Here is a 25,584-nt window from a genome sequence, read left to right as displayed (position 1 = left end):
ATATTAGATTAATATTGCACGTGTTACGTATATTACATATTAAATATTCTATATTAATTATAATATAAAGCGACACGTATAAAATCATAATATTTCGTATAGTGACGCAGTAGTAAAATCATTCTCAAGTAGACAAGTAGTATAGGTCGACAGTTTGTAGGTATAGCAGATTGTGCGTAGGTACACAGAAAGAACTTTCTTTTAAAATTTATTCTGAAAATCATGTAATCGTGGGAAAACATGGCATTTTGAACAACTTTCTGAGGGTCTTCTGAAATTTTACCGTACAATTTACTAGTAAAATGTATACTAATTGTAAGTATAATTACTGGTAAAATGTATCGTAAAAAGCCCTCATGTTGTCCCACGATTACATGATTTTCAAGATAAATTTTACGAGAAAATTTCCGTGTATGTATGTACGTAGTAAATTAATAAATTGATTTCAATAATCAAGCGACCAGTGTTTTAATACAGAAAATTTATTACGAAAAATATTACCTTAGATAGGGTTTGAACCTGGATTTCCCTTCTCTCTAGGCGGGCGTTTCACCAATTCGATCACTCGTAGTTATCTATTACTGCACTGAAAAAAATTTCTGGTTGAATATGGACGAATCAGATAATTCCTTTAGGATTTACCAGAATTCCTTTAGGATTTACCAGAATTTCTGTAGGATTACAGGAATTCTGGCAAATCCTAAAGGAATTATCTGATTCGTCCATATTCAACCAGAAATTTTTTTCAGTGTGGCAACTTAAAGAGATCTCTATAATAAATTGATTTGTTCTGAAAAAGGACTCAATATAAAAAATCGATTCGTCACTAAATTTATAATGAAATTTTGCCTATTAAACAGGTATTTATTAGTATGTATATTTAATCGTATTTCAATTTAATTTCGTATTATAATTTCATTAGAAGTTTCGCAGCATAATAGTATAAAATAGTATATTAAACATTTGATTAATTTCTGCGTGGGATTGCATGAAAGCCACGAAAAGGAATGAATTTGTATATACTGCTTTAATATATAAAACTTCAGGAGACAGATTATTAACGCTAGCTATTTCGCGCATCGTTTTTCGCTACTGATAGCTCTGTAGAGTACAGCTTAAATATAATGCGTAATTTTCAGGCTGCGAAATGATGAGTGCAGGAAACTATAAACGAGAAACATGTGCCCCGTAAAACGCACATTTTGCAAAACTTTTACTTTAATTTTCTTTTTTGTTGTCTTCTTTTTTTAGAATATAGTGTCGCGTACAACGACAAAATAAAAATCACAAGCAGTCATTTAGAAAGTATGTGGTTGCACTTTGCGGTTCACTAACGGACACGTAGGAAATATGATGATAATAGCGACGCTTTAGACAAAAGTTTATTCTTGCCGCAGTTTTTATTATCTGGAGTAACATACGCGTGTCCACTGTAACTGCTCACGCAACTTTGCTACTACGTTATAATACTTTTACTATTTTATATAAATCCATTGTGCGGCACATTGAATACGCAGCATTGCGGAATTTCGCATTTCTATAACTTTTATTTTAATTATAATGACATTTACGGGCGAGCAAATGTTTTCTCATTATTCCCTAACAATACGACGTACCTATAAATTAATTAATGTTACGGTCAAATTGAATTCTTGAAATTCTGCTTATAGCACGCGTAGTGAAATGTGGACATGCGTATATCCGACAATTTTACGACACAGTTTTATCGGAACGGAGCGAGAGAGAGAGGGGGGGAGAGAGAGAGAGAGAGCAACAAAGAGAGAAGAATCCATTATCTCCGATTAAAATCCGTGAACATATTAAAATATATATTTGGTGTATTTACATCCGTCACAAACTTCGCCCAAAAACAATACGCCCGAACGTTTGGATGACGCTTGTACGTGGCTAACGCGGTTGTCCTGTGTAATACATCAACGGGACGATTACATATTACAGGTGTCGCGTTACGTGCCAAAGCCAGCCGACACCTCACGCGCCGCCCGCAAATCTATCCGGCGACAACACGTGCCACTTATTGCACTGATGTACACGCACAATAAGCTTCGTATACGAACGTGCTTAATCTGTCTAATCAATTTTTGCTGCGTTCATGCGACCAATGATCAATGTAATGAGGAGTAAACGAGGTAGCTTCATGTTTCGCATCGCGATGGGATTTGCAACGCGTGTAATGAGCACTCAGATTGCAATCGGATGGTATTCGCGTATCTGAATACGATTAACGAATATAAGCACATTTTTAGGGACCCCATTTCTCGCAGTCTAAATCTTACGACGAAAGTGCGGTGATTATTTTTCGCATTGCGCGAAATTATTATTACAGAAAAAAAGAGTCAGATCAACTCTTATATGCTCAAATCAACGCGTTCATTGTTTTGTATATACGTAAAAATCTATAATCTTCTTCGAAGCATTTAATAATCTTACATTCCAACGATATTACAATCTTATTTAAATATCACAATTGTTACTTGAAGAATACAATATAATTATTTTCACTATACAATTATTTTAACCATTCTAATCTTCGATTTGAAAATATGTTACTTTCTATCCAATATTGTTTCCTTTTCAGTCAAGAAACTTATTCTTAAATAATAAGCATACATTTTTTTACTTAATTATGAAAAATGGCTTTATTCAAATAAGTTTTCTTGCTTTAACGCAATATAATCTAATTTCAAGATCTTCACATTGAAACTGAACATATTTTCAAAAGGAGAATATTCTTTTTTCTGCTCATTGTTTACTGAATAATGCAATTGCTTAGCACAGGTTTGCTTAGTCATTCGCAGCGTATTGTGCCCGTTCTTATAATTTCTTTTTTACTTCATTTCATTCCGCATTCCTACAAGAGTCATTATGACACGCTACGCGCGATTCACCCATCTCGGGGTCTAATAGACCATCCTTATCAGCTCCTTGGTTTTGTCGGCCACCCTCGACACGTATTCCTCTTCCGCGTTATTCGCGTCCACACCGCACCGAAGTGGAGTGTTCGAAAAAGGGCCGGACGTACCTTGAAAAGAATTCCATTCGTCGGCGTACACGGGCCGCTCCGGGTACCGACGTGCCCTGTCGGAAAGAGAAGGGCACGTACTCGCTCGCGTTTTCCTCTTTTCTCGCCCACCGCCCCGCGAGCACACGGGGCATACGTGGAAACTGGAGATTCCATCGATGTCAGGAAAAGTAGGTCGATCGAAGTCCCGGCCTTTTGCTGAAAAAGCGAGGAACCGGCTCCATTGTCGCTTCGAGTAGTCCGCCGTCGAGGGAATTACCTCTCTCCTCTTTCAACCCTCTTTCCACCACTCTTCCGCGCCATGGCGGCGCTTCCTCTTTTTTGCCAATTAAAGCCCCAGACTGGACATTTCTCCCTCCACCCCCCCCCTCTCTCTCTCTCTCTCTCTCTCTCTCTCTTTCTCTCTTTCTCTCCTTCCTTTCCTCTCTTGCATGAGCTCCACTGAGTATCCCACGGCAATAAGGAAGTTCCGCGAGCTCTCTCGCGTATACCATAGATTCGCTCTTCCGGGCGAAATTTCACGGGCCATTGACGCCCCGGTCTTTGATATGTCCGTTGGATAGCGCTGGCCACTTGTACGCGGATACGAGCCTCGAGAGAGCTCCGGCAGGTACGGCGTGGGCGATTTTTGCTTTGCATGTAACGTGGCTGTAATAGCGCGATACGGACAGTATCCCACGTAGGGAGATCTTAGGGACGCGCGAACCGACGTAATCTTATGCGCTGTAGGTAACGTTGAAGATTGTGTGTATTAAAAGGAGTAGACCATCTCCACGTTTTAAAGTCGACCTTTATGACGCTACGGTATCGCGCTGGCGTTAGCTTTTATTACAGGCGGGGGTGGTTAATTCAGGTTTAGCTCGACTTTCGGATGCTATAACTGTAGCCCGAAGAATTAGACACGGACTTAGACGCCAATCTTGGAGTTTTGAGTGTCGCGACTGAAATACACAGGGTGAGAGCGAACTAGCGTCACTGTTATTTTGCAACAACGGTTTCGTTTGTTACAACAAAATAACAACACGTCTGCTGGTTAAAATTCATGTTAGATATTTTGTTAACCGCGCACGGCACAATGTAAATGGGGCAAAACTATGGATGTATGAAAACATGGTTTACTAACATTGGAATTATGCGCCTAAGTGCACTGTTAAGAATACAAGCAGGGTTGAATGGGAAATATTAAAATATGATATTGAAAGTAGGGCAATTAATGTTCACGTTGGTAAGATGGCACGGAGAGTGAGCGTGTATATTAAAGAAAGCAAAAGAGCGACTCATATTTGTTTTATTGCATTAAAGTTGAATTTACAGAGTTTTAAAACTGAAACTTACAAAATATATTTTAGTTTTCATATATTTTAATATAGTTCTGGCCGTAGCGAGACTATATCAGTACATAACTGTTCTTGTTAGTTAAAGCTTGGCGCGGGTTGTATACGCGTGTAGAGAGAAAACGAAAAATATATATAAATCCAGAAAAACGCGATATTTTTGTCAGAGGGGCGAAAATATGGGCTAGAAAAAAATAAAGCTAGATGTAGGTCAGCGAATGTTTATGGCAACACGGCGTGAAGATAAAACTAGCTGATACCAGCGGATTGGCAAGATTAGCTGATGTCGTTACGTTGGTCTTGGCACGCTTCGGACGATCCTGCCGAAGCTACCGCGTCAAACAATGTGCGCGCGGCCTCGCATCGCACGTAATGCCGCCTTAAATCGCGGTGGTGGCCGCTGGCCTCGGTTCACCGGCGGAACAAGTTCGAAAGCCAGCGCCGGCAGCCACCGTAAATCGCCAACTCAATAAAGCAGGGCATAACACTTTATCTCGAGCATAAGTGCGCCCGCCGACTTCCGTGCGTGGGTAAGAAACACGGTCGCGGTATGAAAAGATGTTGCCCGGCGTGGGATCGCTGGGTTATGGTCAAACTTGTTCCTCCGCAACAAAACCGCGATACATCAGCGAGTTACCACGGGGTTTCGTTGCACTCGAACGCGGCTGGATTCGCCGGACGGTTCATCCGGAATTTTTATCGCCAATTCTGCCGCAATGGAAACGCGTTCAACAACGCGTTTAATTGCAACTTTACGTGAGCGGGAGAGGCAAGAAAATAAAGCTCTTTCAGTTTTTAAGGGACAGGGAACTTTATTGTCGTTTTTGGGAAAAGGTCCAACAGCATTATATGATTATCCCGGGTTCATAAGTCGATGAAGAAGCTGGTGAATATCATATTGATATCAATATCTGGAAAATATTCTGTAAATGTCCACGATCTAGTCATATTTCCATTGATATATTGAAATCGAATCAACCTCTCCATCTATCGACTTGACTTGAATATCTATCAGATGTCAACTAAATCGTCAATAATCGCTCGACACTGACATGATATCTTCTATACATCAAATTGATACGTATATACCTCTAATAGATGTCGACTATACGTCAATAAGATATCGACAAAGTACTATGCGGATCTTTTTACGAAATCAATGAGGAATCGTCATCAAATCAAACGGTCCGAAAAATCATGATCGATTTGATCATCGACTTGTGTGAACCCTGGGATGTTACGAAATTGTTCCGTCAAGTATGAATGTTTTATCGCTAATGGTTCGCACTTGGCGAGCTATTCTCGCAAGATTCGACACCTTTAACTGGCAAGCGTCGGTAACTGTTGCTCGTAATTTACTGGTGTTGATCGATATACAGGGTGTTATGTAATACCCGCCTCACCTCTTATTTACGGATAGAGCGGACTAGACCGAGGGCCACTTTAATCGACGATTAACTCAATCAGCAGTGTCGCCAACATGAAGACTCGTTGTGTGTGCATGGTATAATTGTGATTTGACGTATTAAATTGAAATACCCTTTTTGAAAACATACAACAGCTTTAACATGAAATTGTTACGTCAAACAACAGGTTACTAAGAGCAGAGAGAAGCCTGAGAGATGTCACGGCCCCGTTTTTCGTGATACGCGAATGCGATACGCCCTCTGTGGACATTGAAAACGTGGACATTGAACTATGTAGCCAATTTGCACATTTTGCTAAGTGGGCAACGCAGATTTGCGAAATTTTGGTTGCGTTTCGTGCTATAATCAGGTCCTGTGCGATGCTCTTGTACTTAAGATTATTTTAAGTACAAGATCATTGCATGGGATCTAACCATAGCGCGGGACGGGGCTAAAATTGTGCAAATCTGCGTTACCTACTTAGCAAAATGTGCAAATTGGCTACGTAGTTCAATGTCCACGTTTTCAATGTCCACAGAGGGCGTATCGCATTCGCGTATCACGAAAAACGGGGCCGTGACATCTCTCAGGCTTCTCTCTGTTTAAATACGATCCATTCGTGACGAAAACGACCAACTTCAGACGCCAAGTATCTATGACGCCGCGTATACACAACATCTGTTCTTTATAGCTACACTGTCTGCACTCGTTCAGCGTTTATCTTTTTCCCATTACATCGCAAAGAGAAAGATAAACTCTGAACGAGTACAGCTAATTCAACGATCAAGAACAGACCCATATCGAGCTGCCAAATGTAAATTGTCGTGGAAAAATTCCCTACAGCGTGTAACTACGTTCACGCAATTTTGGTACAACAATTTTCCGCTAGATGGCGCAACATGACATTACTTTTAAATTTATATTTCTAATTTACGCGTTTCTATTTTTATTTTTTCGTTAAAACTTAAAAATAATTGCAGTAACTGAGTCATTCATAATCTCATAATCAATAATCGATATAATTTCGATCCTCGCCATATTCTTCTTCGTTCTTTCGTTCGATAAAAAGATCCTCTTCATCCTTTCGCTCGATAAAAAGACCTTCTTCATCGTCAACTTTCTGTTATACATAGTAAATTATTTTTAGGTGATAATTAAATATATAATTTAATAATATTAATAAAACACATGCGACATCGCCTTTACTTTCAGTTGCAATTTTTCCATGCTAATTGAAAGCTCCAACTTGCGTTCCTTCTGCTTCTGCTGTACAGCTCGTTCTTCACAAATCTAACAATAAGATTAATATAGATTTTTCTCATATACAAAAAGTATTCTGCGAATAAAAATATCCTCATGTGTTTATGAATAAATTCCACGCGCAACCTTATATTTTTTATTTACACATATTTAACATTAATTGTGACGAAAGATTTTTGCATACTAAAACTGACTTTATAATGAAGTAACCAGTGGCCTAGATACTCCACAGGATCAGCCGGTTTTTTCGCTACAATTTCACACAAGGCTTGGATCAGAGGTTTGCTCACGGCTTTTTTTAAATAGATGTTTGGTGGCAATTGTGCGTGACAATTAGACAATGAACTGTCAGACGTAGACTTAAGAGAATCGCTACTTTTGTCGACTTCGATCTTTGCCTGCCATAAATCTTGCAAATTGTCGATGTCGTCGTCACTTAGATTTAGATTCTTTAAAAGTCTGAGAAAGTAAAAAATAAAAGAATTAAAGGAGGAGAAAATGTAGGAAAAATAAACCGTCGATTCTTCAGATTTTTATACATTCTACTCTTTTCAATTCTTTTATTTTATTAATGTGACGTATAATATGATAAAATTTCTGTTAATAACGATAACTACACGAAAAACACTATATTAATCGATTCCGGCTAACCTGACATGTTCATTCGTAAGACCGGTATTGATTAACGTCTTGACAAGATTTTCACTCAAACCTTTCTCTTGTAAAAATGTCGCGACTTTTCCATCCGTTTCCTCGTCTCTTCTAGTTGCTCTTACATCCTTAATCATTTCTACGTTGTCTTCTATCAACCTTTCTTTTACCTGAGCTTCTTCCTGCTTACGCACTATGTCTTCGTGTTGCTTTTCCAAAAATGTATTATCGTTTATTTCCTGCATTTTTAATATTTCTGTAACAATTTCCTGTACAATGCTCAGGTATTTTATTTTGGAAAATATAAGTTAAAATTTGAAGTGAAAACTACACTTGAAAAATAATTCTGACATGTCGCTACGTTTTCACTTCAAGTCTTCAAAAGGATGAAGTTTTCTGCGGGCCATACGGCTCATCTTTCTTACACTCTCGTTTTCGCTTACGCGACGCTAAAATAAAAAAATCGCGTGGGTTAACGCGACGAGGCCTTCATCGCGTTTAACAAACGGATGGATCTTCCTGCACTTAAATTTGCATAGAGTTACTGAGCCATTTATCGTGTGTGTGTGTATATACACGTCGACAGAGACACGTATTCGCGCATCAAGCTCGATTTCTAACTGTTGTTATATAAGAATTAGCGCAATGCGTTTTCGTGCAGTCTTAATAATTTATGTATATACTCTTTGTGTTTGCGCGCTCATTTTTAGCCCGCTGCCACTTTGCAAAAATAACAAAGCTTCTTCATTTGGATTGAAATAAACGCTGTCGATGCAATCACTTTCGGCGTTGACAATTGCCGTTACTTTTTAATTGTAACGGCGTCGTGATTATATCGATCACGCCTCATCTCTAACGTCGTTGATCTATCGGACACTTGAATCGAGGAAAATGGGTCATATCGAGTGCTCTGTTAAAGTATCGCGAATTACTTTGGAATTCGACTGACAATGAGAAAAGTACGCGCAATAAAGAGATGGTTTTTTATTTTTATCAAGTATTCTTATCTCGCGATAGTCGATAACAAAAGAAAGATTACGATTTGGAAAATATTCTTGATACGAAGAATAAATATGATTCATATTGTGTGTCAGGAAAGTGCTTTATTCATTATTGTAACACGAATTTGTGCAAGATTTATTAAAAGTGTAATCTCCATTTGCATCAAGGCCAGTCCTTACTGGGTCAATAATGTGAGATGAAAGGTGAGATGAAAAAGATCTGATGAAAGGTGAAAAGATAAAAGGCCCTTTGCGGTAAACTTTTCGTATCATCGGGATCATTTCATAATTATTTTCAATAGCGAGTTTCATTGCGCCGCTGCTCTTGAAAGCCAGCTCCATTATGCTCGCATACAATGCTCGAATTATAGGACAATAAAGTCTAATGATTTCAAAAGATGAACAGATCTATCTCAAGGCGCTGATATGCAACGTTATTTATCAATTTATTTTGTCAATTTCTTGAAACCCACTGATATCGCGCGCGAAACAAGAGTCGTAATGTTTTCGCACGTTTTTTCTTACCAATTATAACAGGTTAGATGTCGACCGCGAATATTACGAACAAACTGAATAAAGTTGCACGATAAGTGCGCTATCTTATCAGTTTGGCAATGTAATCAGTACAGAATTGAATGGAGATATAGTGCGTTTGCATCTGACTTTCTTGCATCTCTCAAATGAATTAAGTGTCATGAAGTTGAAGGTAATTTTAGAAACCCTCTTTTATCAATAAAAGCGCCTCTAAAAGTAGTTGATAAGCCTTCTGATTGGCTACAAGCCACTTTTAGAGGCGGTTTTATCGATACAAGAGGACTCGGAATACGAGCCCTGATTTATTCTTTCAAGACATATACGTTTTCTCCATGTAAAAACACATCACGCATTTATGCTTATAGCATTTCGTCTTCGATGTCCCGACGTTGTCGTCGATTGAAATACACTCGGCGGATATGCAGCAGATATCGCAATTATATAGATCACACTGCCTTATTTTGCAATGCCACGCGATAACCGTGACACGAAGAGAATATTTTAAGAAAAAAGAAATTAAATTCTAAATGTGACTTCTACAATTCCGCGTTTCTACGTTATCGATTCGACATGTACGTATGCGCATTACATCATGCGAATAAAATAGCATTGCGGCCATAAGTTTGCCTTATCGTAGACTTTCTTATACTAACTCGGCGGGAAGATTTTTTCATAAAAATCCGAAATTACGTCTTCAGATTAGATATGTATAACTAAGAAAATTAAAGAAATTCCGACGATATGTCAGCGACAATATGTTAGCCGACAAGTTTGGATTTAATTTGTGAATATTTTCAAGTCTCTCGATGTAAAATATGGTCGCGTGTACTTTTACCTACAAGCTGTGTCTTTTCTTGTGCAACTTTCCAAGCCAGTTCCACTAACGCCTACCTACGCGATAAACATGCATCTTGCGCCTGGAAATGCGCGAGCTTGCATTCAGTCAGCATTAGTCAGCGTCGCTACATTGCGATTTATTAAGCGAACGTTTGATAGGAAGCACATAACAAATTTTCGTTACATTACCATTTTTCATTTATCCAACATTTACCCCAGAAATTTTAACTTCTCCTAAATGCATCAATAAAATAATTTCACTTGTATATATAACTCTATATGTTTTGTTAATTTCTTGAGAAATTTGTACAGATTAATAATTTCTCAAAAGTTCATTATTCTATTAAAGACAAATTTCGCATCGATTAGTACAATTAACATAAACGTTTTGATTCCAATCTACAGCGTCGCAGAGGATATAAACACGGTTACGTGCAACGAAGAATTTTTCGTTTGAATTTGACGCGCCGAGTGCGCTCGGCCAATCTGGCCTCGCCGTTGAGCGCGGCGCGAAATTCACGTGTACGCGAAAATGATCGAAGACTCGCGATAGTGGCCGGAGGCAGCCGAGCGCAGACGGCGAGCGGCGCGAGCGAGAGTCGGCCGCAGTTGGCCGGCGACGCTCGTCGTGGTAGGGGGGTTGTTTACGTTGTTCGTCCCCTCGCGCGGTTCCGCACGTTGAATCGCATCCTCGTGTGTGTCTCCGAATCGTCGTCAGTTGCGTGAAAGTGTATAATACCGTTTAAACCGCGTCCTGCGAGAATCCGAGCGGTCTGCGACACCCGCGCACCTTACGTAAGTATGTATGTACGTGGATTTCGACAGGTCTCTTGCGCGCGTATCGCGGGAGTACCGTACATCGAAATGTAACGTTGTCCACCGTTTCGCTCGACGATGCTTTTCGATCATACGTTCCGCACAACAGTACCTCTAGTATAATCATTAATTGGCGCGTACCTACTTACCAAAATCTCTTCCGGCAGGTTTAGACGATGTTTCGAGTTACCTTGGAGACGCGAGACTGGGATATATCCACTACGACACTGCGGGCTTGATATTAGCATAATTCACGTCGGCCGCGATGAAAGTGCGGCGACGTCAAATCACATTGCAAGTCACTCGATGTTATCGTCATACCTAAAAATTGCCAATGAGATAATACTCGACGCGAGCGAAACATATTCTCCGCGAACTCGTGCGCCACGAATCCTTGGCCCGTCTTGTTCGCGATAAAATTATTAATGATCCATATCCCTGCTCACGCGATCGAATCTATCGGTCAACGGAATTTCCGAATACGTTCCGGCTCGCGACGTACCGTGCATTCTATTCTCGGCACCGGCTCTCGAAAACGATTGTTAAACCCCCAAGTTGAGGAACCGGCGATTGTGCGCTACTCGCAATTAGATGGAAAATCCCATCGACCACGCGCCAGTGGGTTTTTCACGGTTTTATTGAGAAATCCGTGTGGCAAGTCACGCCAATCGATAGCTGTCTTAATGATGCCCTAGCACGAAATGCATATCAATGTTGTATAGATATTTCCATTCTAATTGCAGAAAATTTGATTCAACGCGAGGGAAACGAAAAGAAAATTGAGTGGTATTGTCGCTCAGAGATTACGCTATCTACGTTACGCGTTTGAAAAAGTGTATTTTAAAACCGCGATATCAAGGCGTGTTTAAGATATAAGAAAGAAACACGTCGGTTTCGCAGTACGGCAGTTTCGTGGAAGCTACCGCTAAATCGATTTTTCCTCGAGAAAGTATTCCGATCGTGCCTTTACCTTTATCGTCGACTTTGCAAACTCGTTTCGCGAGTTTATCGTACAAGCTGAGTTTTTCTATTGTAACGAAAGAGAAGACGCCCCGGAAAGATGAGAATGTTATCTGGAGAGGAGCGATCATGGCATTCGTATGATACAATTCCCCGTCAAGTTTCCCCAAGATCCAAAAATATCGTCGGTGAAATAGAGCGGCCGCGTTTCTGACTCGGAGCCAGAAAATCGCCGCGGTTTTCACCCGAGGCGCGATTATCACTTTTCTCCACTTTTAACACGGACTTTCCACCTTTTCTTCATCCTTTCGACTTGCCCGAGTCCTTTGGACTTTGCTTCCCGCTGCACACTCGACCGATGCGTACTCTCGTCTTCCATTTAAGGTAGCTGTTTCGCGACAGCAATGCTCAAAAGTTTCTTCCATATCAATTATTACAATGATATTATTATTATAATGATAATATTACGGTAAATTTTTATTCAACTAGTCTCGTCTTGCACGTATTAATCTAAAGAATAAACTGTAAAAATTTGAAACAATTGTCGCATAAATGATTTTATACGAAACAACTACCTTAATCATCTTACATGTTTTTCCCATAACACGAAAAGCTTTCCTCAAGCTATTCTCGCGTGCAACGATATTGTAATATAATTACTTGATTTGAATTCTTAATACTTGTTATATATTTCCAGCCTTGCTGTGTATGTATCAAAGTCGCTTTTCAGGTATGGAAAAAATGTAGAATATTGCTACGTGGTGGTTTTTAATCCCAACGCTTCAATGACACCTCTAGAAAAGCAATGAAAATAAGATAAGCCGCATTGTCGTCCGCACGAGTTGAGTTGCACGATGCGATGAGTCATCGGCCAAACTTAGACGTCGCGTATCAATTATATACAGCTGGTAATTAAGCGGAACGTCTATCGTAATCATCGATTCGTTATTCGAGCCTAAACAACGATTTACTGCCACGTGAACTTAACATCAAGTTATCAACGCGCGCATGAAAAGTTATCTCGGGTTTGCTAATGTACCAGCATTTTGCTATTTATTTTAGTTATCGGTTTTGAGGTATCCGAGACAGGTAGAGAGATACTTGTTTCTGCAGTTTTATCAAAATCGGCGATCGATTCCGCGTCATCGCACGCTACGACTAAATCAAGTGCGAGGGCACTTGCCTGTACTAACGAAATGTGCTTCCCGTCAACAGCGATAGATTAGATTAAAATCCTCTTTGCGCAATCAAATTTACCGAATGGCAGATCTTTGAAATAACTTTGCTCGTCATTTTCGCGTCCCGAAGGTCCAAGAGGTAGAAATGAATTACGATCGAAAGGCAATTCATCGACTTATTCGGCAAATAACACGCCAAGAAAAATGTCGCATATTTCTTGGCGAAAGGAGCTCGTTCTTTACGTTCAAGTATTTAGTACCTTCCTATTATGTATAACGTTGCGTTAGCGACATGCTCCACTCGTTTCTCACAGATATCCACTATGTTGCATTGTAGAACGGAGAGTACATGAACAACGGGAAGACGACGCATGTTAACTCGATGTACAAGGAGATCTTTTTTCAACACTCACGTGCTACGATGAATTGCGAAACTCGTGCATCATACAGTTGCGTCATAATCAGCGATTAATCGACTGTGCTTGACGTCCAATAATCGCCGGACCCCAGGCTTTCTTTTATCTGCCAAGTTGGAGTTGATTTTGCTATAATACAAAGTTGGAGTCAAAAGATCACATTTCAAATGTTACCAGTTAAAAGTAAGAAAATAAAAATTTTTTTATTTTAAAAGTGTCAAAACAAATAGCGAAACTCTATTAAATTTTAAACGGGTTTTTTTCTTGACAACATATCTGTATGACGCATAGAACGACCTGCCTCGATATTGTTGCTAGGGAAGCGTCAATATTCCAAATCCCTAATTAGTCAAAGGTGAAAGGTCTGGGACATCCTGTGTAGCTGACTCGCGCCAAACTATCGTATGAGACGATTCCGATCGTCTCTTATTGAATAATCGCGTGCCTTATAATTCACTTATATTCCAACTAAATGTATGTATGCGAGGTTTAGCTCTTATTTCCCTTTATTTCGCAAAATATTCGCTCTTTTTACTCGCACTCTCCCTGCGTGTATTAGCAACGATTTGTATTCGTGAGCGATGATGAGCGTATTACTTACAAGTATTAGCATAAAACCTTGAAGCATATTTTGCATTTTGTCGTGCACCGCTCATCAATCGTCACAAATAGAATACGCGCGAATCGTATTTGAAACTTGTGCACGATCGGATTTCGAATCGCGAGGCGATGCACGAATTGAACAAAACGGAGCGCGAGCGCGGTCAACTAATGGAGCTAATTGCGTTTGTTAGACGCTATTTGTACGTACCGATTCATGCGATGCATTTTAGTGCGAACTTGATGCGAACATATTCCTTCGTCTTCCTCGCGCCACAAAGCCCACAAAGATCTCCGAAGCGTTAACTTTTTTTATTTCGCTTGAAAAATCTTTCAATGCTCGGTCAAACTAATAAACTCATAACTGTGCAAATCTTTACAAATAACGATACATCACTTTCAAGTACGATAATTGTGTATGTGGGAAAATGCTGGAAAAAATAAAAAATGTAATTAATTAATTTAGCGCGCTACACAATCGAAAGGAGACGAGACACGCAGTTTGCACATGGCAACATTATGCAAACGACATACAGTTGTGCACTGTAATTCAGCAGACGATTAGAAGATGTCTTTTAACCGGGTTAGCGTGACGCGAGTGTTTACAGCTTTTTATCGCCATCGGGTTAGCAAATTAATCCATCGTCAACTTGCGGCAGTATCGGCTGTTGATCGGTTCTACTTGAGCGGGTCATTCAATTTGAACCGAGCAATTGACGCAACGATGAACGCAACGCACAGCCCACAATTATGTCGCTCTAAATCGCTTTCCTCTCATCCATCATCTAGCCCTGGGCGAACCGATGATAGCGCATCAACGTAGTAATTAATCGCGAAACTTAATCGTTTTCGCGTGATCTGAGCAAAAAAAATTGCATCTAGTTTGTTTTAATTACTAGTTTATCGCAACAACCTTTTGCTTGAAATACTTTTTCTACATGCGTGTTTGTCAAATACATACGTAAAGATTTGTTTCTTGTATACAAATTTGTAATATAGATTATTTTCACGAAATTAGCTCGCAGGACTGTGGCAAGAGATCGATGACCTGTACGTGAAGCGCTCCTTGGACATTTCGCTCAACATATCTTTTTCGAGTCGACGATCGAAATTTGACGGATGAAACATGTCGTCCTCGAGGCCCAGACGACCTAGCGTATCGATCTACGATTATCCAGAACATTTAAATCCGTTCAACGATGACACGGCACATTCTCAACCACAAATGCATCACGAGGGTAAATCGTCGAAAGAAACCAAACACAAGTTCTGGACGTTTGGCAGAAGCCGGAAGAAAAGATCAAACAGCTTCTCGATCAAATCGACTTGGTGAGTATTTTTAACCATGTTTAAAATTTCTTTGTGACCTGATCAGCGATTAACATATGCAGGCGATCGTACAAAATTGTCATAACTTTTACAAAGAAAGTACGAAGAAACAATGCAATAAAAGCTTTGATATTATGAAATATAACAATACCTCTTGAAAAACTACCGATTTTTCCATTTTTAATGTTTCCTACAATTAACTATACCACTGCATTACACACACACAATTACATTAGAAGAAAGTTACGTTACATGTATATTTTTCAGAAAATCATTCTTCTCCAAGTGTAGGTTGCATTATTCACGTGATAAAAAAATACCTTCATCAAAATTAAATTAAGTTCTGGTCTGATTAGCAATCGGAATAACCGAATTAATCAGAGCTGCGCAAAGAAACCGAAGAATCCGCGCCGCAAGCATCGTCATCGAATCGAAAGTTTGAATTAACACGCGTTGCGAGTACGTACAATAGCGAATATAAGTGCGCTTCAAATTATCGACCGTGATCGTCGGCAAAGTGGAAGTGATATTAAGCGGAATGAGGATGAGTATAATCGACGCTTTTAACCGCAAATGAGAAGCGCGTGACGTTTCAAAAGATACTTTTCGCCTTTTTCGTTTGCTTCTTTTCTTGCGCGACAAGTCAATTATATGTATCTCGATATACTCGATATTCGAACCGAGCATGCCCATAACGATGGATAAAATAACAATGCGTTTTCGAGAGAGGTATCCGATATATTAATGTGACAATAATGTTTCTTGAAAACTGTCTAACTTATTTTTAATTTCGCAAAATAACGCCGTAATTGAGTTCCGACTTAAACCCTTAGTCACTTATTGTAATCGGCGAAATTTTACAGGACGTTTAATGGTAGCACGTTATGATTTTTCTAACATGTGTCTCAAGTATGTCAATGATGAGCCGCGCGCAATCTCGTCATCTTCGCGTGTGCGTAAATGTCGCGTGGGTCCGTTAAGGCAACGCAAAACGCGCAACACGTTCATTACTATCGCCTACGCAATCGGAGCGTTCCTAAATAAATAACATGTTATTATTAATTTAATTATTAGCGCAACATTATATTACAATTTTAAAATCTCAGCGTGTGGAATTTTCATTGCAAACTAAACTAAATATCTAATCCAATAAATAACAATATGGTTAATGCGACATTCAATTCAGTACCGATCTTTGTGTTTAGGAATGGGTTGTTTGGAAAGCGTAAAGAAACTCCAGAATCGACGGAAAAGAGGTCGACGATTACAACAGGTTTGTCTATTTAAGTTAATTGCACTCTCGACTCCCATAAGACTGAACATATTAAACTGTAATATAAAAATATTTTAATTAATTAATGCGTTAGAATGGGTATGACTTTTCTCTCTCTCTCTGAAACAAATAAAACATTTACTTTTCCATTCACAAATTTATTTCAAGTCCACGTTTTTTAAGAGACGGTTTAAATATATATTTCATAATTATATTTGATGTAATTTAGTGTAATTATATGTTTATATTTTAAACTTAAGATCTGAGAAAATATAATACAAAAAATCGCTGATTTTATAAAATATAACGTAAAATAAGATGCAACTTGCTGCATGTAACTACAGTCTCGACTACGTACAAAAGAGAGCCTTACGATAGACCGGCAGCACCATCGCGACCGTCCAAGGATCAACAGGAATTTGACGAAGCCTTGGGCACTTTAACAAGGAGAAGGAAATACACTTTCGATAATAATACCTCGAGATGTAACTCAAATTTAACGGTAAACGGAGATCCTGCTAAAATCTACGATGGAAATCCTCGAGATACCACAACGTCTATCATGAGCGTCGATCTTACACCAAAGCCTCCAGCCAGAAGGTAAACTTCGCAAAAGAAAAATTTACAATTTAATCAGTATTACAAGTATCCATATCTGAAATTCTATTGAACCATATACATATGTATGTGCATATATTTGAGTAGAATAATTTTATAATTCTTGAATATAAATGATGCCGGAATGAAAACAAATGTTTCTTTTACAATTCAAATTAAATGTTGAATGGTTTTTTTTCCAGATTTGGACAAGTAAGTCCAAGACCGACGGACGAGATACCACCTTTGGATTTCGAAGACAAGCAATCCAAGCAAAATGGTAGTATTAATTGTCACGACAAACCGGAAGAGATCCCGATTCCACCAATGTAAGATCCTTTGCTTCTTGTTTTTCGTAGATATATTCTGATAGTCGCGATAATTGGAAATTTTTATTGCTATAAATAGTAAACGCTAAAATAAAATTCTTCTCGATAATATAAATATATTGCTTGCTATACGATATGAAAATGCAACAAATATACTTGGCTCAAAGTTAAAAATTTGACTTACGATCTTTGTTCCCCAGGCGAAGATTTGGCAATAGATCATCGCAAAGATTGAATGGAACCGTGTCGGATGTCGAGGAAGATTCGACCAATCGATTCGGTAACGTTAACCTCAGGGACGAGAACGAAAATGTGCCCGAGGATTACGTTTTCAAGAGATTCAACCAGGACGCCGTGAGAAGATCGAATTTGTCCATCAACAGCTGCATATCCATTAATAGTACGACAAGTACGTATGGACGTAAAAAACGAAGAGCACCGCAACCCCCAAAACAGAAGGAACAATTGGATACTCCTCTGGTACGACATGTAAATTACATGGATGATGATTAATCAATATCATTGTGTAATGATGATGTTTTTGCAGGAAGACAATCATCGGTCTGTAACGGAGGCAAATACAACGGAACCTACACCAGAAACGAGTAAACTTGAACTCCAAATAACCGAGCCGATCGATATTGCCAGAGTTACAGAAGATATCGGCGAGATGAAAAAGACTTGCGAAGAATTGAACGAGGTATCGCCGCGGAAGGAGAAAGAGCAGACCCAATTAGATCCGAAGATCGAGGACAACATTATGAAGAATATCGAGGAGACTGAAACGTGTGACATTTCTAAGGAAGAGGAAAGGAAAAGTCCTTCAGAAGAAAAAACAACACTTAATACCGACGAAACGTCCAAGAAAACTGAATCCGAAACAAGAATAAATGAAAAATCAAATATTATTGCGAAAGATTCTATCGAAAAAGATCCCGTGGACATAGAATATAGAAGAGCATCTCAGGAAAAGATGGAGATTATTAAAGACGTTGATCAAGAATCTGATGAAGTTTGTCTAAGAAAAAAAGGTTCGTCCAGTACACTATCGCGAAGCAACAGTTTTTCCGTCAAGGAGGAAATTGAAAAGATTGAGAAGCAGATCAAGGAATTGGAAAGTAAACACGCGTCTAAGGAACAAGAAAATATCGACGATCTGTATCAAGATGATCCGCTAACGAGCACCAGATTATCTATCCAGGAGAATCGTCGGCACTTTTTCGAAAATATGGTAGACGGGCCATCTGGTCCAGTCAAATTGGAGTTCAAAAAATTGCCACGCGAGCAGAAGGATATTCATGTGGTCAGATTAACTGATTCACCAATACCGCTCGCAGCGTCTCGTGACCCGGTGAAGGTAATCGAACTACACATTTCCGAGCCGATCAGACATAAACCCGAGCTCTTGGACGAGGTAAATCCCATACCGAAACCCAGAAGACACAGTGCGCTTAGTCTAAAAGATGCATCTGAATCCAGGTCAAAGGATGAAAATAAGAACTTAAATGAAGATAAGAGAGGAAAGTCCTTTTAAAATCTTGAAGCTTTGTCCATATCTTTAGACTTCCCAATGAAATTCTATTGTTTCCGTGATTTTTACATGTATTGAAAGCTTAATCGTGTTTAGCTGTAATTTCGAGAATCTATATATTAGAAATGAACTATTATTCAAAGACTGTACGTACATTCTGTATATTTTGTTATGAGATTGCAATTGATTTCGTACTAATATATTCGTCAAATATATTTTGCAGAAAAATTTGATGTGGAAAAAAACTAGCATTTTTATATGTTATATAATTATATCTTATTATCTTCTGATGTTTTACCCTGTAATACCTAGCTATCATTTTCATTATTTATTGTTATGAAATAAAGCATATACTGTCATAGAAATGACTTGTGATAAAGTACATAATCCTTATACTCCAAATTTATTGAAATCTATCAAAAGTAAATATTTAAGTGCAGAAAATAGAGGAAATAATATAAACATACTTATCTTCTTTTTCAAACATGTTTCAGTTATTTATTGTAAAAATATCTTCGTTCATGATCTCTGTAATTCGATGCAATCGAATAAAAACAATTGTTTAACAATGTTCATTTTTTAGCAATTCCTAATCGCTTCTGTTTATATCTTATAAATCTCATCAGGTTTGCGCTTACAGTCGATACTACAAGAGTGCCAGCTTGTAAATGTTTCTTCTGTTGATGCATCTATAAGAAAATTATATCAGTATATGTATGATATATGATATAGGGGGAAAAAAGTATATTTACCTTGTTATTGAAATGTGGCATTATGGATTGTAAATTAGGGACCAATTTGATATCTGCCGCTATATGGTCAATGTCGTCCTCTGTATATATATCCATTATTGAGTCTATAGCTTCTGCTATAACCCATACTCGAGTTTCAGTTTTAGAGATGTCCAATAAGAAGGTGGAAATGAGCTGCCAAAAATAAATAATTGCGAGAAAGATTGTAATTGAGCAGAAAATTGGAAGACACATGATTACCTTTATCATTTCGTAATTCTTGGAATCTTTGTTATTCAACAGCTGTACTAAATTACAGAATACCCTTATCATATTAAGGCGGACATTGAGACTGTCATATTGATACACGTCATTTATCATGAGCTGGATCATTTCACAAGTTATTTGATTTGATTCAAAGACATTCGCCTGTATATCGACTAAACGTTGAAGAATAGCCCTCATAGCAGCAGTACTTGCTTCTGCAAGTTGTACATGTTTCACCATGTCCTTCCTGGTAACATCGTTAAACTCTCCTGCAACTTCCATCAATTTGCTGGATGGAGAATATACCCAAAATTAAAAGTTAATAAAAATTCTACTATAAATGACAGAAAAGAAACAGCATATTATATGCCGTTTCTCATTGTTGAAAGAAGTTAGAAATAATCTACCTGAATAAATTGTCAACACCAACTCCAAAAGCGTCAACTTCTATATTAGGCAATAAATTGTTTAAACATAAATAAGCTGCACACTGAATATCATAAAATTGCTTCAACGCAGCTTTTCCCTCTTCAGTTTCGTCCAATATTTTCTGGCTGTCTGTCACTACCCATTTAGTCTTGTCCCAAATTTTGTCAATCAAGTTACAATCGTTGATAACTTCAACTAGCTCCACCGGGAACGTCGACGTCGTTGTCACATCTTCATTCATGGAAGATTCGTCATCCAAACATTCAGACTCAAGCTCCATTGTTTCAAAATCATCGGTGTCGGAATCAATTGCATTGTCATATTCAAAACATAAATTTGCTAAAATCTGTAACGCTTGTTCCTGCATTGCTAATATCTGTCTATGTTCTTGTAGCTCTTTCCTATTTTTCCTATTGCTCGAAGAAGCATCGCATTCATCCGATAGGATAGACGTTAAGCGAGACAGTACCTGTCTATGATTGATGACAAGTACATCGGACAGTACCAACAATACTTTACGAAACACATGTATCCGATTACTGTCTGTGCAATTACTGATGTTGATTAATATATCAGCCACACAAGTCTTCAAGAACAATATTTTGGGAGCAGTCTTATCGTCATCGGCTTTTATATCCAGCAGATTAGACAAAACTGACTCGTTCTGTTTAATTTTATTAATGGCGGCAACATTCTCGTCCGACAAGTATATCATGGATCGTGTAACGACCGTGACAATCTTTATGCCATAAATATCAAGATCTAAACATTTTATCAAGAGTGATACCAAATCTTCCTCATTAGCTCGCTTGATTGCACTCTCATTATTTGCGCACAACGTCGACAGCAAACTAACTGCTTGAACAAAAGCCACACTTTCGTCCCCAACTTCTTTCGGCTTCCAGTCCGAATAGTACTACGAAGAATTTATTTAATTTTGAGCCGATCGTTGCAAATTGTCGTAATTAACTTTCATTTAAGTATTAAAACATGTAGATACGTGCAACAAATGTTTCACACCTGTCTCAGTAATGCGGTGAGTGGAGTTACAATATCATCTTTGATCAAATCGTCGCATACTTCCTCCCTACCATTGTCAGCAATTTCCCGCAAGGTCTGTGCAGTGTTTGCTCGTACAGCGGCATTGTGGTCCAACAATAGTGGACCAATTCTTTTCGCTATCCCATCCTTGGCGATTTGTTTCACCATAGAAGAGTCGTAAGACATCGACGCCAATATTTGCAGAGCGGATAATTTTTCTTTGAGATTGCACGATTGTATCTAGACAGAGAAAGAAATATCAAGTAGGGTCAAACCCTCATATACTCGGTTAATTCTTAACAATGTTATTAGCTTAACTTTACTGAATAAACATATTGGGTGCTTTCCAGCGACGTACACACAGGCGACGCTGTCTAACGCAGCGAATCGTTTTATTTTTGTTGTTTACCATCATTAAACGAGGATAAAATGACTGCGTTGCACTGTATCAATCCGTGTCTCTTGCTGGAAAGCACCCATTATCGAGAAAGCCTCATCGTTGCAGCTCACATCATCGTAAACGTCCTGCAAGATCTTTTCCTTGTCTCTCTCTGTGAGTTCCTCGTTTAACTCGAATTCCTGAACCGACGGTAATCCAGTGGGATTTTCCTTGTGAGGCTTTTGCCGCTGCCGTTTCTGCTTGCCCATCGCTACGAATAATCTAGAGTCCAGTGTCCATGAGTGACCACGAGTCCACACGACACGACACGCCGGGCACGCGGCCACGCAGACGAGCCCAACTATTTTATCCAAGTGACACCTTTAGTTCAGTTTGCGAAACTTATTATTTCTGCATTATCAACATTGTCTGTTACATCGGTGGTAATGCAGCGCGAGAACCATTTCTCTTGAGATATCGCAGCAGCCTCGACCAGATAGGTGCGTTGTGTATTAAAAATTATTCGTCATTTGTCATCGTTGAGAAATCATGAAGAAGTGGGTGCAGGAGAAGTTGTCTGAATTATTGCAATTTCTCGTCCCGGATCATTTAACTGAGTAAGTGTGACGAATAATGAAAATCTTTATCTTGCGTAACGTTTGGGTTATCAATTTTTCAGGTGTATTTTACAGCTGGAAAATGAAAAGGATCTAGATGAGTATCTTGCAACCCTATTGGATAATAATAATCCAAATCACAGACAATTTGTAACTGAATTGAAAAAGAAACGCGGTTAGTAACCAGACAAATTTTAGAAAAACTTTGCTAGATTATTGCTAAGTTATTGTGTTCGCTGTTCCAGCTTCTTATAATAATCAGACTAGATACAAAAAAACAAACGACGACGATGATAGTATGTCCAAGAAACAAAACGATAAGAAAAAGGGGAAAGGAAAAGGGAAAAAGAATGTCCAAGTACTAATACATTCTATATTTTTCAAGAGAATCGTGTAACGAGTACATCATTAAACAATTAGCTAGAAAAGTATTAAATATCTTGTGTATTATTTTTTTAGGTGCCAGAGACTGTAAAGTCTGAGAAGGTGGAAAAGAAGAAGACTAAATTTGTCGATTTATTGTCTCATGGAAATGTTCTTTTGAAAGGTGTTTATACAATAAATTGATACAAATAATATTTGCTTGGTATAAGTAATTTTTTTGTTTTCAGGAAGACACAAATGTGACTGCGAAGCAAACAGACACGCGTTAATTAACAATTGTCTTACTTGCGGAAGGATAGTCTGTGTACAAGAAGGCTCAGGACCGTGTTTCTTTTGCGGAGAACTTGTTTGTTCTCCAGAGGAACAAACATTGCTTCGGAGCAATACTAAGCAGGCTGATAATTTATATAATAAATTGATGGATCAAAAAGCAAATAAAAATCTTGAAGATTCTCTTAAACAGAGAGACAAACTTCTCGACTTTGATCGCAATAGGTATGTATTTGTTAGATCTGTCAAGATATTTTCTCTATATTAATCGTTATAACATTAATTTTACAGTGCCCGTCGTACTAAAGTGATCGATGATGAGTCAGACTATTATCAGTCAAATAGCATTTGGCTTTCCCATGACGAGCGCAACAAGTTACAGAAGCAAGAAGAGGAAGCACTAGCGCGCAAGCATGCGTCGCGTTTGGATAGAAAAGTCACTATAGATATTATGGGAAGAGTAGCTGTTGATGAGGCTCAATCCATTAACTTGCAATCGGAAGATCTTGGCGAAACAATGTCGTACGATGGCTTTGAAAATCTAAATATTTGTCCAACGATCGAATTTGATCGTCCAACAGTAAGATTGCAAATCTTTTTATCTATTTGCATTGCTAATCCTATTATATAATTTCCTATTAAGTTTGTTGAAGGAACATTTGGAACAAGCAAAGGAATTGAAAATCCCGTATGGAATACGGAAGGTAGAATACAGGATAAAGAATATCTAGAGATGTTCGACCAAGGTCTGTGTTTGAGCATGCATCAGCCTTATGCATCCCTGCTAGTGGCAGGGATAAAAACGTGAGTGATGTACTTGAAAATATTACACGTAATATCAAGATGATTAATGTGATTTTGACATTACTAGTCACGAGGGTAGAACTTGGTATTCTTCACATAGAGGAAGATTATGGATAGCATCGGCTGCTAAAGTTCCTTCCTCCGAAGAGATATCTAATATGAAGCATGTCTACCGCTCATTCAAAGATGGTTGGTAAAAAAATATCCAACTTGAAATATTCTTCCAACCTAATCCTTAATTTATCTTGATAATTCTAGAAGATATTGACTTTCCCGAAGTCTATCCCACGAGTTGTTTGTTAGGTTGTGTTACGGTGACTAATGTTCTGCCGCAAAAAGAATATAGAGAATTATATCCAGAAGGAGAAAGTGATAGTCCATATGTTTTCATATGTGAGGATTTTCACATGTTACCGATACAATTTCCCATGAAAGGAAAACATAAAATTTGTAAGTATAAATTTCTTTTCCATTAATAATATGTAATATATAATTGCCAACCAAATTAATTTCTTTTGTGTTATAGATAAAATGGATAAAAAATTTCATCAAGCTGCTTCTAAATGCTTAGAAAAGGCCATGAAAACAGCTAAGAAGTAATAATATTCTCATGTTAGCCTCACATCGTTCCTTTCTTTGTCAAATTAAATAAGGTAAATTTTCCCAGATATATGTTTATTTGTATTAATAATTTAAATATACATGCATTCTATTAAAAATAATTATCTGGTTTTTATACAAAAGTAATTTTCCTGATAATGTACCTAATAAAAATTTTACAGAAATATACTATGCACATAATGTACATAAACTCTAAGATGTTGAGATATAACCGTTCGTGCGTGCTTTTCATTGCTTACTTTATTTATCATACTTTCGTACATTTTGTTGATGAAAAAATATCAATTCTACTATGGTTGTGATATATCAGCCTTTTATAAACAGTTTTAAAAATTATTTGTGCTATATTGCGCACGAGATAGAGCATATATCTCTAATACAAACACGTATTCTCTTATTTCAGAAAAGCACGAAGGGATTATTACTGTGCTAAATTTTCATTTTTCAAGTGCCTCACACAATTATCTTATTTTAGTATTTCAGTGTCTTGCCTATATAAGCTTCAATGTAATCGTCATGAATCATCTATTATTCTGACGCATCAAATTAGGCTAAGCCGGTACAGTTAATAAAAAAACCTCTCGTCTACACTATGCTATTGATTGATAAAAAAGCTGGATAGTTTAACAAATTAAAGTACGTTAGCTCAAGCATTGTTATTACAACTTTTTCTATTGAGCAAAATTCTCCTATTATTTCTCAAAATACTTTACACGAAGCTAATACATATCATTTTGTGCAATGTCGACAAACGTATGAAAACACAATATTCTGCACGCACATACAAAATTATATACATTCAACAATTCAAAACAATGTTAAATAAGATAAAAAACAAACGGTACATAATAAGCAGATCGCATTTCGAGCTTTAATGATTTGATGAGCAAGGAATGTATGAATAAATAAGTATTTGTGATTACTACTCTTAAATAAATAGAATAAC

General features: G+C 38.0%; 4 protein-coding genes across 11 annotated transcripts; 2 read left to right on the top strand and 2 right to left on the bottom strand.

The window, feature by feature from the left end:
- Positions 1-6,699: 6,699 nt before the first annotated feature.
- LOC105562982 lies at positions 6,700-11,176 on the bottom strand. Of its 2 annotated transcripts, none has more exons than XM_012014196.1 (5): positions 11,032-11,176; positions 7,695-7,933; positions 7,238-7,502; positions 6,990-7,073; positions 6,700-6,903 (listed from the first exon to the last, which is right to left on the bottom strand). In XM_012014196.1, exons 1-5 carry the CDS (start codon positions 11,128-11,130, stop codon positions 6,790-6,792), a joined length of 801 nt encoding a protein of 266 aa, XP_011869586.1. In that variant the 5' UTR covers positions 11,131-11,176; the 3' UTR covers positions 6,700-6,789. The 2 variants fall into 2 exon arrangements, with proteins under 2 accessions (XP_011869586.1, XP_011869587.1); XM_012014197.1 differs by having other exon boundaries at positions 7,334-7,502.
- On the top strand, positions 10,636-19,460 carry LOC105562983. Of its 7 annotated transcripts, none has more exons than XM_012014201.1 (9): positions 10,636-10,861; positions 12,573-12,750; positions 13,358-13,619; positions 15,055-15,365; positions 16,571-16,638; positions 16,983-17,238; positions 17,439-17,564; positions 17,765-18,044; positions 18,112-19,460. In XM_012014201.1, exons 4-9 carry the CDS (start codon positions 15,163-15,165, stop codon positions 19,096-19,098), a joined length of 1,920 nt encoding a protein of 639 aa, XP_011869591.1. In that variant the 5' UTR covers positions 10,636-10,861; positions 12,573-12,750; positions 13,358-13,619; positions 15,055-15,162; the 3' UTR covers positions 19,099-19,460. The 7 variants fall into 7 exon arrangements, with proteins under 7 accessions (XP_011869591.1, XP_011869589.1, XP_011869590.1 ...); XM_012014199.1 differs by lacking the exon at positions 12,573-12,750 and adding an exon at positions 11,050-11,176; XM_012014200.1 differs by lacking the exon at positions 12,573-12,750.
- Positions 19,461-19,567: 107 nt separating this feature from the next.
- LOC105562981 (HEAT repeat-containing protein 3-like) lies at positions 19,568-22,300 on the bottom strand. The gene is made up of 6 exons (XM_012014195.1): positions 22,074-22,300; positions 21,543-21,803; positions 20,501-21,438; positions 20,088-20,382; positions 19,848-20,021; positions 19,568-19,784 (listed from the first exon to the last, which is right to left on the bottom strand). The coding sequence occupies exons 1-6, from the start codon at positions 22,209-22,211 to the stop codon at positions 19,668-19,670; spliced, it is 1,923 nt and encodes a 640-aa protein (XP_011869585.1). The 5' UTR covers positions 22,212-22,300; the 3' UTR covers positions 19,568-19,667.
- A 67-nt stretch (positions 22,301-22,367) lies between these two features.
- LOC105562979 (activating signal cointegrator 1) lies at positions 22,368-25,566 on the top strand. The gene is made up of 11 exons (XM_012014193.1): positions 22,368-22,559; positions 22,622-22,734; positions 22,805-22,917; positions 23,019-23,106; positions 23,171-23,438; positions 23,505-23,793; positions 23,857-24,017; positions 24,085-24,206; positions 24,276-24,467; positions 24,544-24,670; positions 25,042-25,566. Exons 1-10 carry the CDS (start codon positions 22,492-22,494, stop codon positions 24,615-24,617), a joined length of 1,488 nt encoding a protein of 495 aa, XP_011869583.1. The 5' UTR covers positions 22,368-22,491; the 3' UTR covers positions 24,618-24,670; positions 25,042-25,566.
- Positions 25,567-25,584: the final 18 nt, after the last annotated feature.

Source organism: Vollenhovia emeryi, unplaced genomic scaffold (genome assembly GCF_000949405.1).
Source record: "Vollenhovia emeryi isolate VEMERY1.0 unplaced genomic scaffold, V.emery_V1.0 DF939181.1, whole genome shotgun sequence".
Classification (NCBI taxonomy): Eukaryota; Metazoa; Arthropoda; class Insecta; order Hymenoptera; family Formicidae; genus Vollenhovia; species Vollenhovia emeryi.
The sequence above is the reverse complement of the archived record's forward strand: the minus strand, read 5'-3'. Positions and strand labels throughout refer to the sequence as shown.

Excerpts from the sequence above, each read along its gene's own strand:
- LOC105562982 (XM_012014196.1), bottom strand. The coding sequence starts at position 11,130 with ATGCTAATATCAAGCCCGCAGTGTCGTAGTGGATATATCCCAGTCTCG. Across the intron at positions 7,074-7,237 it reads ACTGGTTACTTCATTATAAA|ATTTGTGAAGAACGAGCTGT; the intron begins GTCAGTTTTAGT and ends TCTTATTGTTAG. Across the intron at positions 6,904-6,989 it reads TGGAAAAATTGCAACTGAAA|AAAGTTGACGATGAAGAAGG; the intron begins GTAAAGGCGATG and ends TATGTATAACAG.
- LOC105562983 (XM_012014202.1), top strand. The coding sequence starts at position 15,163 with ATGTCGTCCTCGAGGCCCAGACGACCTAGCGTATCGATCTACGATTAT. Across the intron at positions 15,366-16,570 it reads TTCTCGATCAAATCGACTTG|GAATGGGTTGTTTGGAAAGC; the intron begins GTGAGTATTTTT and ends CTTTGTGTTTAG. Across the intron at positions 18,045-18,111 it reads AACAATTGGATACTCCTCTG|GAAGACAATCATCGGTCTGT; the intron begins GTACGACATGTA and ends ATGTTTTTGCAG.
- LOC105562981 (XM_012014195.1), bottom strand. The coding sequence starts at position 22,211 with ATGGGCAAGCAGAAACGGCAGCGGCAAAAGCCTCACAAGGAAAATCCC. Across the intron at positions 20,383-20,500 it reads GGTGTTGACAATTTATTCAG|CAAATTGATGGAAGTTGCAG; the intron begins GTAGATTATTTC and ends TTCTCCATCCAG. Across the intron at positions 19,785-19,847 it reads TGCCACATTTCAATAACAAG|ATGCATCAACAGAAGAAACA; the intron begins GTAAATATACTT and ends ATTTTCTTATAG.
- LOC105562979 (XM_012014193.1), top strand. The coding sequence starts at position 22,492 with ATGAAGAAGTGGGTGCAGGAGAAGTTGTCTGAATTATTGCAATTTCTC. Across the intron at positions 22,918-23,018 it reads AAGGGAAAAAGAATGTCCAA|GTGCCAGAGACTGTAAAGTC; the intron begins GTACTAATACAT and ends TTATTTTTTTAG. Across the intron at positions 23,439-23,504 it reads CTCGACTTTGATCGCAATAG|TGCCCGTCGTACTAAAGTGA; the intron begins GTATGTATTTGT and ends TTAATTTTACAG.